The sequence below is a fragment of the Cebidichthys violaceus genome, unplaced genomic scaffold, assembly GCF_023349555.1.
Source record: "Cebidichthys violaceus isolate CVI_PGR_0920_01 unplaced genomic scaffold, fCebVio1.0.p SCAF_2, whole genome shotgun sequence".
Taxonomy (NCBI): domain Eukaryota; kingdom Metazoa; phylum Chordata; class Actinopteri; order Perciformes; family Stichaeidae; genus Cebidichthys; species Cebidichthys violaceus.
The window spans coordinates 13,106,202-13,119,553 of record NW_027176372.1 but is presented as its reverse complement, the minus strand read 5'-3'; the positions used below and the strand labels follow the sequence as shown (position 1 = coordinate 13,119,553).

Here is a 13,352-nt window from a genome sequence, read left to right as displayed (position 1 = left end):
CTGACTAGAATAACTTTTTTTCTGCAGATGAGTTGAAGGAATGAAACATGTTGCGCTGAGGAGAAATAGTCTATGATGCAGTGGTAGTATGAGCCGAATCAATCCCAAGAAATATAGCAATACATTCTCACCTTCTTATAGTAGTCAACTTCATGCTGACAACATTTCACGGTGATGAAATACCCATATTCTGATCCCCATTTTTCTCCCTTATTTCCTTCCACAGTATCAAGTGAAAACCAGCGATTAGTCAGCGTGACAGGGTGAGCTCATATCATGAAAGAGTGTACCTCTCTGTAGGTCAAGTGCACTCAGATGTCAGGTTCTGTCCCAAAGAAATAAAGACAGATGTTTTGTGGCACTTGCCTGAAAACAAATCTAAGCTGGTGATCCATCAAGCCCCCAAGTTTCAGCCCCGCTCTGTGCACCGGTTTCATCATCACAAGGCTCAAGGACGGACTGATCCACAGGCTACCTCTGGTTCCTTGCCTCAGAGATCAAAGTGTCTCCATCTGAAAAGAACTAAATTAATTTTGGCTTGGCATGCTGAAAATGTAGAAACCGAAGTGCCACAGTCAATCTTGTTAAAGCATTGTCCTCAGCTGGCCTTTTGGTAAATGTCAAACTATTCCCCCAAGTCCAGCTGAGTGACAGGTGTTTAGAGTATGTGATGGTGTTGTACACAGAGTGGTGTTGAGCTCATTGGGGACGTTGACTCTCGTTCCAGGCCCGCTATCAAGCTGCTCAGCCTGCCGGTGTCCAAATGCAGATAAATGTAATAAAACATGTGTAGTCTGACTGTGATTTGTAATACTTTTCCACTCTTTGATGAAATGATGAAATCATCAACCGCTTCAGTAACATTGCTGGACAATATTTACCGGGGTTCTGAATGAATTCTTTGCACAGGACCACCTCTCCGTGTGCCACCCACATAACAAAACAAAGGGCCAAACAAACTACACCCATGGTAAATACCATGCCCAAAGCCTAAAACATGCATAAACAATGTACATTACATAAGTGACCACTCCTTCCCATTGAGACCCACAGAAAAATAAGTCACAGGAGAGGCTCACTCACGAAATGTGTTTTCCTGCCTGGTTGAGTAATAATCAAACAACCCAAACAGATGTAAAGAGGGGGACGATTCTCACACCATCATCCTCGTCGTCTCACAGGTGTTGCAGCTGCCCACTTTGTCCATTAGGTGTCGCTCAACTACTGCACCTGACGCATCAAGCTGTTCACCCTCTGGCCCGGATTGTCTGGGTTCGTAATTGCCACCGACCAATCACACGAGAGGTGGGCGGGTCTCTATTGTTACTACAGATACTCGAAGAAGTTTGCGACCGACCTGCCGCAGCTGCACCTATGAGTCTTCACGTTAATGAATAGCCGCGGCCCGCGCGAGACAAAACGAGCCGATTATGCCGAGATAAAGTGCATCTTGACTCGCGCTCGGTCAGATATAATGGCACGCGATGGTTCACCCGTGGAGGATTTCCCGGACAAAGTGATGCCCAGGGCAGCTCCATGCACGTGCAGCAAGAAGTGCAGGAGTCGGAGCGGCAGCGTTGTCTTCCTGGGATTATTCCTGCTGTCGCTGTCTCTGCACGCTGTCACCCTCGTCTGCTATTTGGACCTGCGGTCCGAGGTCAAAAGGGAAATTATCCTCCAGAAGCGGGATTCAATATTGACACTTGCGGGGAGTGACCTGGCTGACCCGGCGGCGGTGCTCTCACCCGGACACCCACGACTGGACTCCGGCATCAGCCGCGGCGCAGAGGGTCATGAGGTAAAACATGTTTTATTTGTAAGTTTACAACAAAACAAAAAAAAGCTAAATGAAGAGCCACAGCAGCTCATTAAAGGCAACATTGTTTCCATTCCTCACACGGAGGCTGTTCGTGTTCATTCACCTCCTGCTCAGTCCTCCTGTTCCCGGATCACGGTGTCGGGTTCTGTGTCTGCTCTGTTATGGCATGTTTCTGGGCAACTTATTTTACAGTAGCCTGTCACGACGTTTTGCCAGCTCGGTTTCCAGACAAATATGTTTGAATCAGCGCTCCCGTTGCGTGATTCAGCCTTCTTGGACGAAGATGCACAGGAGGTATAAGCTTTAAAGTCTGTCACCTGGCCAAAAGTCTCCTGTTCAGGTAAACACACCCAGGGAGGAAGTTGGAGAGGTATGGTGCCAATTGTGCCTTCATAAAACAAGAAGAAAAAAAAAAATCCCACAATTAACTAATCAACTTCAGACATGGCTTCATCTTTCCCTAATCAAACCACATTTAACCCAATTTATCTTGTTTCCAGAGATCCCCAAACACACAGAGGTTGATGCTCAATACTTAGGCAGCCTGCCCAGTTGGATTCCCAGAGACTGGTCAGCCAATGTGCTGGAGCAGGTGGACGGAAAAATTTAACTGGATCACCAGCAGGTGCAAAGCCCAAGGGCTGATGTAAATTCATCAGGACTTAGATGGAGCAGTTGGTACTTGGAGCTGAGCCAGCCTCGCCTCACATGTGTTTTCCTTTCTGGCAGTGGGCTGATTGAATGTTCGTTGTGTTGTCTGTGGCTTTGGCAACAGTTGCCCCCCTCTCCATCCCCACCACCACCACACAATCCCTAATTTCATCAGTACAAAGGGCCCGAGCGTAGGTCTCAACATAGCTTGCTCAATTAGCTCGCATGTCACCCAGTTGTGTAACCTTTTCTTCTTTTGCAGAGACTATGATCCTCTGTGTGTGGGGGCATTGGCTGGACATTTAGCTGTGCAGAAGCGTCAACTTGGAGGGCGGAGGCATTCATGTCTCCGTAGGAAAGATTATAGAGATCATTTGCTGGTATTGGTGTTTGCTCTGCAACATTTTCCTCTCAGTGGGAAGCTCAGCCCATTCATTTAGTCGTCAATGTGTCCGTTGCTCAGCTTATTTTAGTTTGGTTTCCCCAGTTAAAGCCGAGCGAAATGGGCCCGGTATTCAACCCAGATGGTGACGCTTCATGAGGTGAAAGACTGTGGCCCAGCTGTAAATATTTAACAGCGCTGTGATGCTGTCCTTGCCAGATGTCTGCATTAAACAACTCTGATTACACATCCCACAGTTTACATAGTTGGAGAAACAGGAGCATGTGGCATTTGGACACAGCAGCCGCACTTGTTAGTTTTTTTTTCGGGCATTTGCTTTGAAGAATCTCTTTTGTAGAGCTCAAAACTGTTTGTTGGATTTTTCACACAAGTCTTCATCAAAGCAACTTTGGCAGCAGCCGTGCGATTTGATGCGATGTGCAGGTATACAGACAAGTGTAAAAGACATGGGAAGTCTTCAGAGAAGACCAATCAAAAAATCAACCAGGACCAAACATACACAAGTCATAGACATGCGATACAGCAGACATGAAGAGCATTATGCGCTTTGTCATGGTAAACATCATATAGTACCAATGTGGAACCTCAGTTTGGGTGGACTTACTCGGCTCTGTGGTTGAGTTTTATTTTGAAAAAGACAAGTGGATTGTCTTTGTGTAATAACAGCTTTGCACACCAAATGAAGTGTGTTTTTCAGTTTTCAACTGGTCTGGTCAGTGTCGAACGGCAAACATTTCTTTTGTTTTGTGGCTTCTTGAGTCAAACCGAATGGAAAGAACTTTTGATCAGTTGAGATCGTAGTATTGAGGGAAAACTGGGTTTGAAGATGTTGATATCTTTTAAGTGCTCATGGAAACAAGCAATGTTGTTTTTCTTTTGTTTTAATGCTTAAATTTGATTATGAAAAGAAAACACCGTCCTGTGTTTATTCTGGCACCACATTTATTTTGAATCTAGTAATATTATAGTTTATTTTTTCATCCAGGTTTAAGTGTGGTCACATTTTGAATGCATTTTTATCCCATCTACGTCATCCTGTACTTATATTACATCATTTTGTCCTGAAATAATATAGATCCACAACTGATATGAAGACAGTGATCACGGCTATAACTCCCAGATAAGGATCTAGGCAACATAAGTGTCTGCGAACAGAGAGGGGACTGCTTGTAACTTTGGTTGCAGTGTGATCCGAGGCAAAGAAAGAAAATAAGGCAGTAAAAATGCTGTCATGCCATATTTGTAACAACATAACACAATTTGAGCCTATAAATCTGTCGGAATGTCTATAAATTTAAGTAAAGAAACAGTATTGTTGAAAGGTTTATATATCTTCAGAGATTGTCCTAGCAAAAATATGCAATAAAAGGAGGGAAAGATTGGTGAGAACTTTTATGATGAAATGCACTAATTTCTGACATGCACTTCAAAGTAACGTAACATTTCACACTCTTTCCAATCCAAGTGGAAGCTTCTAAATGAGAGCAGATAATCTGGCCGCGTATCATCTGGGACAAGACAAACGGTCCTCCCCTCAACCGTCACAGTTGGTATGCCCTTGAGCAAGGCAGTAAACCCCAGCTGTCCTGCAGATCTGTGAAGTTCCCAACAGTATAAAAAGCCCCTCCCAGGTGTGTGTAGCTCTTGGGTCTGAAGGGTGTGATGCGGGGCATTACTGAATAAAGAGCAAGTGTTGCTCACAGTCAGCCTGACCCTCATTCACCTGACCTAAGTGAGTGGCATGTCATAAAAGTCAACCCGTGGAATATTTAATTGTGTTAGCTCTGATAGCGTTTTATTCTTCAGCCGAACATTTTTCTTATAACCATTATATGAAATAATTTTCTCCTCTGATGTATGCCTTCAAAGTCTCACAGAGGAACAGATGCTGAAACATCTGGAGTCTAGTTAACGGCTATTAAAAAAGTCAGTTTGATGGGACACAAAGTCCTCAGCGGCATACAAGCTCTGGGGCGCCGCGGTGGGCTGTCACCCACATCTACTTTAAAATTGTGACCAGTGCAGGATTAGTTAAAACAAGCAGTATCATAGGTACAGATGGAGCGAGCCTCCGTATCAGGAATGAATCAGTATGCAGTGTCATGAAAAAGCACAAGGAGGTTGAAAACATCAGAGGTACGAGGCCTCAAACTTTTCCATATAGGACTGAATTGTCTTGACAGACAGACGGCGTAGACGCCCAGTAACGATCGAGTCCAGAGTCACAAACATCCACCAAAATAATAAATTCTCAAAGCATTCACGGCATTCAGCGGGGAATCGCTTTGCCAGCGGTGTTGCAACAATCCGAGATGTGATTGGCTGCTGACAGATGACATTTCCCTTTAGGTTGTGCTCCACAGCTTTTTTTTTTTTTTTTTAGATCACAATCTATGGATGCTGTTATTAAATCACCCAAGTTATGGTTTGAAACACATGGCCTTCCAGAGAGCAGTGTCTGATATTGGCTGAGGAAAGAACACTCCTTTTTTTTTTGTGTGTGTAAATTTAAGAAGAAAACACGCTGTCTCATTTCTCAGCGGTATGCATGCCATTACAGTTAGTAATGCTTGTACATCCACGATGGGCACCCAAGTCTGTAGCATCTGGCACCCACAGCCACCAGCCCCGAGTTTCACCTCCTCAACTTTGTGACTCCACGTTCTCAACCGCAATTCAGTCATTTAGACACTGCTCGTCTGAGCTTCAGAGGCGTTGCTGCAACCAGAGCTGGAGCTGTAGCCTTTTTTATTTTCAATAAACAAGCTTAAAAATGTAATGAATGTCGGGGAATTTCTGTGGTATGAGTGCAGAAATGGAAAGAGATACAAGCCATTGTAATAGTAAGTGCTAATAGGGCAAAAAAAAAAAGAAGTCTTGTGATCGCTAAATTACACATCCCTGGGGTGACTGAATTTTAGTCATATCCTCACAGAGCAACGGGGAATCGCGTCGTTTGCGCGCAACAGTACAGCCCACGCTTTGAAGATTTGAAAGCCCTCTAATTAATAGCATTTTTCCCTTGTGCTCAAAAAGAATGGTTTACTCAATAGTTGGCACTTGGCATACATACCAACACGTTGTCCTCCTGATTTACTGTAACCCTGCGTGCCTTTGAAGGGTATGAAGGCTGTAAATGTTGTAATGAAGTGAAATGAAGCAAACAAGGGCGCAGAACCATTTCTCATAGTCATATAATTGAATAACTTTTATTATTTTTTTAAAGATCACTTTGTTGCCTTCACGTGTAACAACAGACGCACCAGTTGTGGTAGTAGCCTAGCAGATTGCTTGTTTGTTTTTTGTCGTTCTGCCTGAGCTTAATCCTGGGCCAGAAATTGGCTGTTGAATCATGTTTGGCTGTCAGAACAGACGAAAGTGTAATGCCATATGCCTGAACATACACCCAGAATCCTTTGAGAGGTAAAAGCCCCCTATATGCCAACAGCTGGAGAGGAGATGTGGAGACACCTGTGCACCAAATGAACAGCAAACGTCGCTGCTCGCGGGAACATCTGGCCGTCTGTGTGTCGATGAACCACTCCAACACGTACTCTTCCATTGGGCTGGAATTCCTGTGCTTATAAGGTCAGACACGGCTGGCAGCTGGTCAGCGATGTAGAATTTAGCTACTTTGAGCTTGCCCAACACAGCCAGCGGGGGGTGTTTGACATGATACTGCTCATCCCTCACCACAGGGGAGTGTTGGGAGGGCGGGGGGGATCCCACATCTGAGACGAGGTATAGAAGAAACTCGAAACATAACTTTCCCTGTCTGTCTTCTTATGGTCTTTCAGTGGCTCTGCTTGAAAACCACACAAAGAGGCACTGGGAGTTCACGGCGCTTTGCCGGAGAAGGAGATTTCTCGCCGTGGGGGGGGGGGGTTTGAGTAAACATAACAACCATGTTTATTTGAGCGTCACAGCTGGAAACATGGAGTATGTCGTCTTGTACCCAACTGGGATTTGGCCCCCATGAAAAAAAAAAGAGAGGTCAAAGTGTCTGTCAGTAAGCTTGTCTGATTCATTCCCAGCAGTGAGAATAAATGATACATCATTATTTATTATCTTTTGATCCCTGCTAAGGGGCTGCACGTGTCACTGCTTTGGAGATGTCAGTTATCCGAACTCCGAGCAGTCCGGCACAATTATTAGTCGTCTGGTCGTCTGTCCTCAGCCGTCGAGAGCCTGCGAGCCTCACGCTCTGCCCATTATTCACGCTGACACTCCAAAGTGTGACCGAAAGCCATCTCATGTATTGCGGGGCTCGACGAAAGGAAGGCTTTGGGTGGTCTTGGTTGTGTTTCCAATGTTGAGTTTCTTTGTCTATCGGATTTTGGGAATCCTCCCAAAGATGTGCTCACAAACTGGCTGTTCAAACAGAAAGCGACTTTGAAACAAAACTGCATTTTAAAACTCAGCACGAAACATTTTTGTTGTCAGGGGACCGGCTCCGTCTCCAGCGTGCTACAGTCAGGTCAGCGCGTCCTACAGAGTTCATGTGAATGTAGGTCGACCAGAACCAGTCACATGAGAACACAGGCATGCGGTTTGTCCCGCCACTCACTCGCCCATGGGAACACCCCACCACTGTAGCATAGCTGTTCCTGTTTTTAGGGATGAGCTCAGACCAGCCTCATCAGATCCTTTTCTTTGACTCCCTTCTTTTTTTTTTTTTTTTTTTTTTTTTTAAGCTTATTCATCTTACCTCTGAATAGAGCTGGGACCAGGTGCCACATGAATGGGTACTGCTCTGATTAACCTCAATTTCCGTCATCCTTTTGTATAAAAAGGTGAATTTTAGAGCAGTCGTGTCGAGGTTGACCGTCTCAAACGGCAGAAACACAGACAAAAGTGACTTGGGTTACAGGATGTGTTACAGCCCCAATGGGACAGACAATGACTTGGCCACAATTGAATGTGCTTGCTGCCAGTGTCTCGCATCTTTTCAAATGCCCCAAGTTGTCTCTGTGCAAACATTATAGCCCAAGAATAGAAAAGATCCACTTGTATGGGTTTCGCTCTCAAATACTTGTATCACTCATTCCTTTTGTTGGCATCACGGAATTAATATAAGGTGGCATTCATGTACTGAGGAGCGTCTCGGTGTATGAAGCAAGTGGCCCTCTTGAATTTCCTGCCGTATGAATTTTCCATACTCAATATTTTCTTTTGTTTTTCGCCAGGAGAAGTTACTACACAGAAATAGTGAATTCCATGCCACAGAGGATAACAGGGGCATAACTCAGCGGGCGAAAAGAAGTCCCGGCAGGCAGCCAGAAACAGGTATGTTTGTTTATCATAATTTACTAATACTGTCTTGTCCTTCCACATTGATACAGAAGATGTGTACTGGCCCTATATTGTCTCCCAGCTCACCTCTGTATTTGTCCAAATAACTCCAAATTCAGTTCCACACAACTGCGTCGCCATTGATTTCTGGTGCACCTGCATCAGTCTATTTACTGGATACGTAATTGGCGAAGGCCTCGTCGTCTGTTGAGCAATAGTTTCTGTAAGTCTTGTTTGTTTGGAGGAGATTAGGTACAATGTAAATAACTTTCGGTGGTCTTAAAGTTAATACATTTTCATAACAGTTTGTTAATGTTTTCTCACTTTTTGTGGCATTGTTTTTTTTCTTTTTACTGCTTTGTGCTTACTTAACAAAGCAGCTCCACCACATAATGTTGCAGAGTTTATAGAGCAAAGGTTTAAATGGCATGGGATTGATTATTACTTGGATAGCAAACAAGGACAACATGGAGTTTGGGAGGGTTTCACCAATTTGAAACAGACAGCGAGGCCCGCGTTGATTTCCGCCGTCTCGAAATATTATCAGGTCCCCAAAATATCTTTTATGTCTGTCAAATAAGCAGAACTTCAGAATCCAACAGTGCTCTCAGTCAGGTCTGAACCTCCAAAAAATAAGAGAAAACAAAATCACTTCATAGTGCATGCTTTCATTTTAAGGAACCAGGTGGCCGTTTCTGAAAGAGGTTATCATCTGAGTCTTTGATGGCTTTCATTAATTCCACCAAATTGATTTATCGTAATCAATGGCTCCACAGAAAACCATATGGCCAATATGTCTGAATTAGCTTTTGTAGTTTTTGTTTAGAATGTGAGCTATGCAAATAAAAAAAGCAAAGCCTTTGAAGTTTCATGTCTGAGTGGAACAAGTGCAGCATGATCACAAGGCATTCCAACGTCTGTGGCGTGACACTGAATACTTGGGGGGGAGTTTAGTGATTGTGTTTAAATTAGAAGAAAAAACTCACCTTTGAGACTTTCTACATAAATCAGTAAAGTCCCGAGCCTCTAAACACTAATCATTCCCAGGTCTCTCCTCTGCTCTCAGCGCACAGACAAAAGCTTTTGTAATCTCAGCCTTTAGATGTGTGTGTGTGTGTGTGTGTGTGTGTGTGTGTGTGTGTGTGTGTGTGTGTGTGTGTCCTGTGTTTGCGTGTGTGTGTGTCCTGTGTTTGCACGTGTGTGTGTGTGTGTGCGTTCTGGGCACTCCTAACGGGCACCAGATCCCAGATAGGGCTGCTCGTTAAGAGAAATCTATGCGGATGCATCCAGTCATTTAGCCAGAGGAGAAACACTGGCCATATGTTTGAGGGGGACTCAAACTGTGAGGTTTTAAGGTTAAATGGCCTTTGTAGTTGTAATGACATGGTAAACACAAGAGCAGCGAGACGGCTTTTTGAAAAGGATTCTTCAGCTGCACACAGAGCATAAACACGGACACACGCACACCAAGTGCATTTTGTCTTTCAAGCACTGACATAGATGCCCCACCAACATCCATGCACGCACACGCACATGGTTGTAAAGCATACACACACACACACACACACACACACACACACACACACACACACACACACACACACACACACACACACACACACACTTTCATCTGCATTCGCCATCTGGGCTTAATTCAAAGAAAAGGATTTTGGCAGGATAAAGTATCTCTCTAATGATCTTCTCCAGTTCCACTGCCTGTGAATGCTTAAGGCACTTGTTCATACAGAGGAGGTGAAACCACACTTACAAATTACTACACTAGAAGATACCACAGACTGACATACCTCCACTCCAGTGTTCAGTGCCGAAACATCTGAATCTGTTATTTTACCTACATGGAATGAGCTGGATACTCGAGACGTTATCTGAGATGATAATTGTTCAGGAGGCCATTTCAAGCTCAATCACACTGTTTTTGTTTCTCACAGAATCGACTGGAAGGGAAAGAAGGAAAGAAAAGAGAAAAGGTAATAAATAATTCCGACTTCATTTCAGTGATCTTGGTCATTGATTCGACCGCTACCTGCTGCCTACCTTCTGGAGGTATCTTTGAGATGTTGTCCAAAATACAACAATATTTTATTCTGTCCGTCTGGCACATTATTCCCATCTCTATCCTTTAATAAAATAATTTACAATCTGTGCAGATGCTTTGCAGATTGTAAATTTGTGATGTCGAGCTATAGAAATAAAATTGACCTGACAGTCAAAAGATGAACTTACCCAGTTTTTTAGTTTGCCAACCATTTTACTTTCTCTCTTTACAGGGAAAAAACGGTCTGTGCCGGGGCCCCCTGGTCCCCCTGGTCCCCCCGGCCCACAGGGGCCGCCGGGCATCCCTGGAATCCCCGGTATTCCAGGAAGCAATGCTGTGGGCCCTGCAGGACCTCCTGGACCCCCTGGGCCACAGGGACCTCCGGGCACTCAAGGTCCAGCAGGTATTAAAACCTAAAATAGAAATGACGCGATAACGCGCTGAGGTAGCCAATAGTCAAGCCAGAGGACTGGAGAACACCCACGAGTTGAGAGATCTGTTCTTAGATTACAGCATTTTCCTACATGGAGACGCGTTCCCACACTAGAAGGGGGCTCAAGTTGTCAAAATCGATGAACTCACTGTGAGAGTTTCTGATGCAGGATGTCAAACACGGTGTGGGAGAGCAGTGATCATTCTTTAAACTATTTCAGTGTTTGTTTTGTTTTAATCATCATCATCATCTACTTTGTTTCCCAGCAGTGTCGAAGGCCAGAAATTTATCATGTCTCTCTCCCTTATTGTTGCAGGGGTTCCCGATAAGACGAAAACAAAAGAATTCCAGGTAGAGCATGTCAGCTATTGAAATAAAATTTTACCCCACACACAATCCCTGATGAAACAGCTGTTCTCTTGTTTTAATGTGTGTCATGTTTTACTCACCAGAGATCTTTTTTTTGTTTTGCTTTTCAGCCTGCAGTGGTTCATTTGCAAGGGCAGGAGACAACCATCCAAGTGAGAGAAGGTGGGACTTCTGTCTATTCTCTGTCTCTTGTAGTTGCACCGCTGTCTTTGACACAAAATTATTAACATGTCAACACCCTTAGTCAAAGAACTGGGTCTGCAACTGTTCTACTATACACGTATACAATATATTACTTTAAGAAAATGTACGATTTTAGTTACCCTAAAGTCATCTTATAGCTATTACACGATTAGTTTAGTAGGCTTACATTATAAATTAGACACGTGTTAACTCGGGTCAAGAGCAGAACCCTCGCATGTTAGCAGATTTAAGTCATCCTGCATCAGTCTAAAAGGAGTGTAAGCATCATTAGAAGGTTTATATATTCTGCCAGCACTGAGCTCTGGTTGTAGTTAAACACTGCTGAACGCTGTTTATGTTGACTGTTTGCCTCTTGTTTGTTTGCTGTGCCATGCTTAGATCTTTCTGAAGGCATTCTTCGGAACTGGAAGATGGTGTCCATCCATCACCGCGTGTTTAAAATGCACTCTCGCTCTGGAGAGCTGGAGGTGCTGCTGGACGGTGTCTACTTCATCTATAGTCAGGTAGAAGTGAGTACGGTCCTTGACGTAACTCTTATAATTTACAGTTCAGAGTCAAAAGAACTGGCCGTTTCTCTGTAGCTAAACTTAAAAACCTGTTCGCTTTGCTTATCCATAAATGTTTGAGTTATATTATATGAGAAATATTTCTTTTCACTCTCCCTAAGTGAACGTCTATAACTCAAACCCTTGTTTGCTACTCTGATATTCCAGCTGTTTGAGCTTTAAATAAGCTCTTTAATCTCATGTGGATTTGTTTTGACTACCCATCTCAGTCTTCTGTGAATTGTCTGTCTCCACCAGGTGTACTACCTCAACTTCACCGACATTGCCAGCTATGAGGTGATGGTGGACTCCACCCCGTTCCTCCGCTGCACCTGCAGCATCGAGACGGGCCAGCGCAAGTTCAACACCTGCTACACGGCTGGGGTTAGCCTGCTCCGCGCCGGCCAGAGGATCTCCATACGCATAGTGTATGAGGACACACTCATCAGCATGACCAACCACACCACCTTCCTGGGAAGTGTCAGACTTGGAGAGGCTCCATCTGCTGGACAGAACTGATAACTACACAACCACCTGGCCTCTCCATGAAATGCCCCTGTTCAGAGGAAACTTAAATCCTCCGAGTTATTAACATTGAGGAAGCCCCTGGGTGACTTTTTTGGCTCGCTTTCACAGTTCTGTATAAAAAAGGACAATATAGACTGTTACACTTCCCCCTCACATTGATTCTGTGCAACGATATCAGCCTTGATGAGCCTCACCAAACAAAAGTTTCTATTTATATTCACCATGTTGTGTCAACACAGACGGCATCTCTCTTTATAACCAGGAAGGACACTGCGCTGACATGTACTTAATATTTACATATTGTCAAGTGCTGTTGAATGATAATCTTGTATCTCCAAAAACACCAGCTATTCAGAATGTTGTAGTTGCAGTTTGTATACTTGGCCATTTTAATTAATTTAATTATATTAACAGTTATAAGTAAGTGGTTTAACATGCGCTTAAAGCACCATATGCCCCAAGGTTATTAAAAAAAAAAAAGTTTAAAGCAAGTATAAAGGTATCTATGCAAAGCTGAGACAAATGAGAAAAACTGGAGTTATAAGGTATTCACAGAGCAACAGCACTATATATTTTGCACACATTTGCACTACAGCATCCCCGCAGAATATCAGTGATATGTTTTGTTACAGTGCTATTTAGTTACCGTATGAATGAATCCATGTGGAAAAATGATAGTTGTTTATACGTCTCTGTACATATTGTATATAAAAAGGGATATACTTTTGTAAATGGAGTTGATTGATGGATTAAAATGTTTCATTTTCTGTCTAAATACATTTGTCTGTCTCGTGTTTGTGAAGCCGGTGGTATTGATTTAAAAGGCTAAAACGTCTCCCATATTGGACTCTGCTGGCATGAGTTTTGACAAGAACAAATGATGCTCTTTGAGGCCTTTGGCTTTATTGAAATGTCGCTTTTACTTTGGAAGTTTCACAATACACTTCAAATTTTGGCTGTAATCTTCATACTATCTAAATGAGTTCCATCTTGAGAGGCAGAAAGAGATAGTTCCTCATTTAGAAACAAATTTTGAAACTGAACATTTGGGT

At 43.6% G+C, this 13,352-nt stretch overlaps 1 protein-coding gene across 2 annotated transcripts; it reads left to right on the top strand.

Moving 5' to 3' along the window:
- The first annotated feature begins 1,367 nt into the window (after positions 1-1,367).
- On the top strand, positions 1,368-13,041 carry eda (ectodysplasin A). Of its 2 annotated transcripts, none has more exons than XM_068715390.1 (8): positions 1,368-1,798; positions 8,060-8,159; positions 10,115-10,153; positions 10,454-10,624; positions 10,971-11,005; positions 11,134-11,185; positions 11,606-11,730; positions 12,031-13,041. In XM_068715390.1, exons 1-8 carry the CDS (start codon positions 1,391-1,393, stop codon positions 12,289-12,291), a joined length of 1,191 nt encoding a protein of 396 aa, XP_068571491.1. In that variant the 5' UTR covers positions 1,368-1,390; the 3' UTR covers positions 12,292-13,041. The 2 variants fall into 2 exon arrangements, with proteins under 2 accessions (XP_068571491.1, XP_068571490.1); XM_068715389.1 differs by having other exon boundaries at positions 11,606-11,736.
- The last annotated feature ends 311 nt before the right edge of the window (positions 13,042-13,352 follow it).

What these genes read in the sequence shown, in the direction of transcription:
- eda (XM_068715389.1), top strand. Translation starts at nt 1,391, where the DNA reads ATGAATAGCCGCGGCCCGCGCGAGACAAAACGAGCCGATTATGCCGAG. An exon ending in GGGCACTCAAGGTCCAGCAG is followed by an intron (nt 10,625 to 10,970) that starts GTATTAAAACCT and finishes TTATTGTTGCAG; the next exon opens with GGGTTCCCGATAAGACGAAA. An exon ending in AACCATCCAAGTGAGAGAAG is followed by an intron (nt 11,186 to 11,605) that starts GTGGGACTTCTG and finishes TGCCATGCTTAG; the next exon opens with ATCTTTCTGAAGGCATTCTT.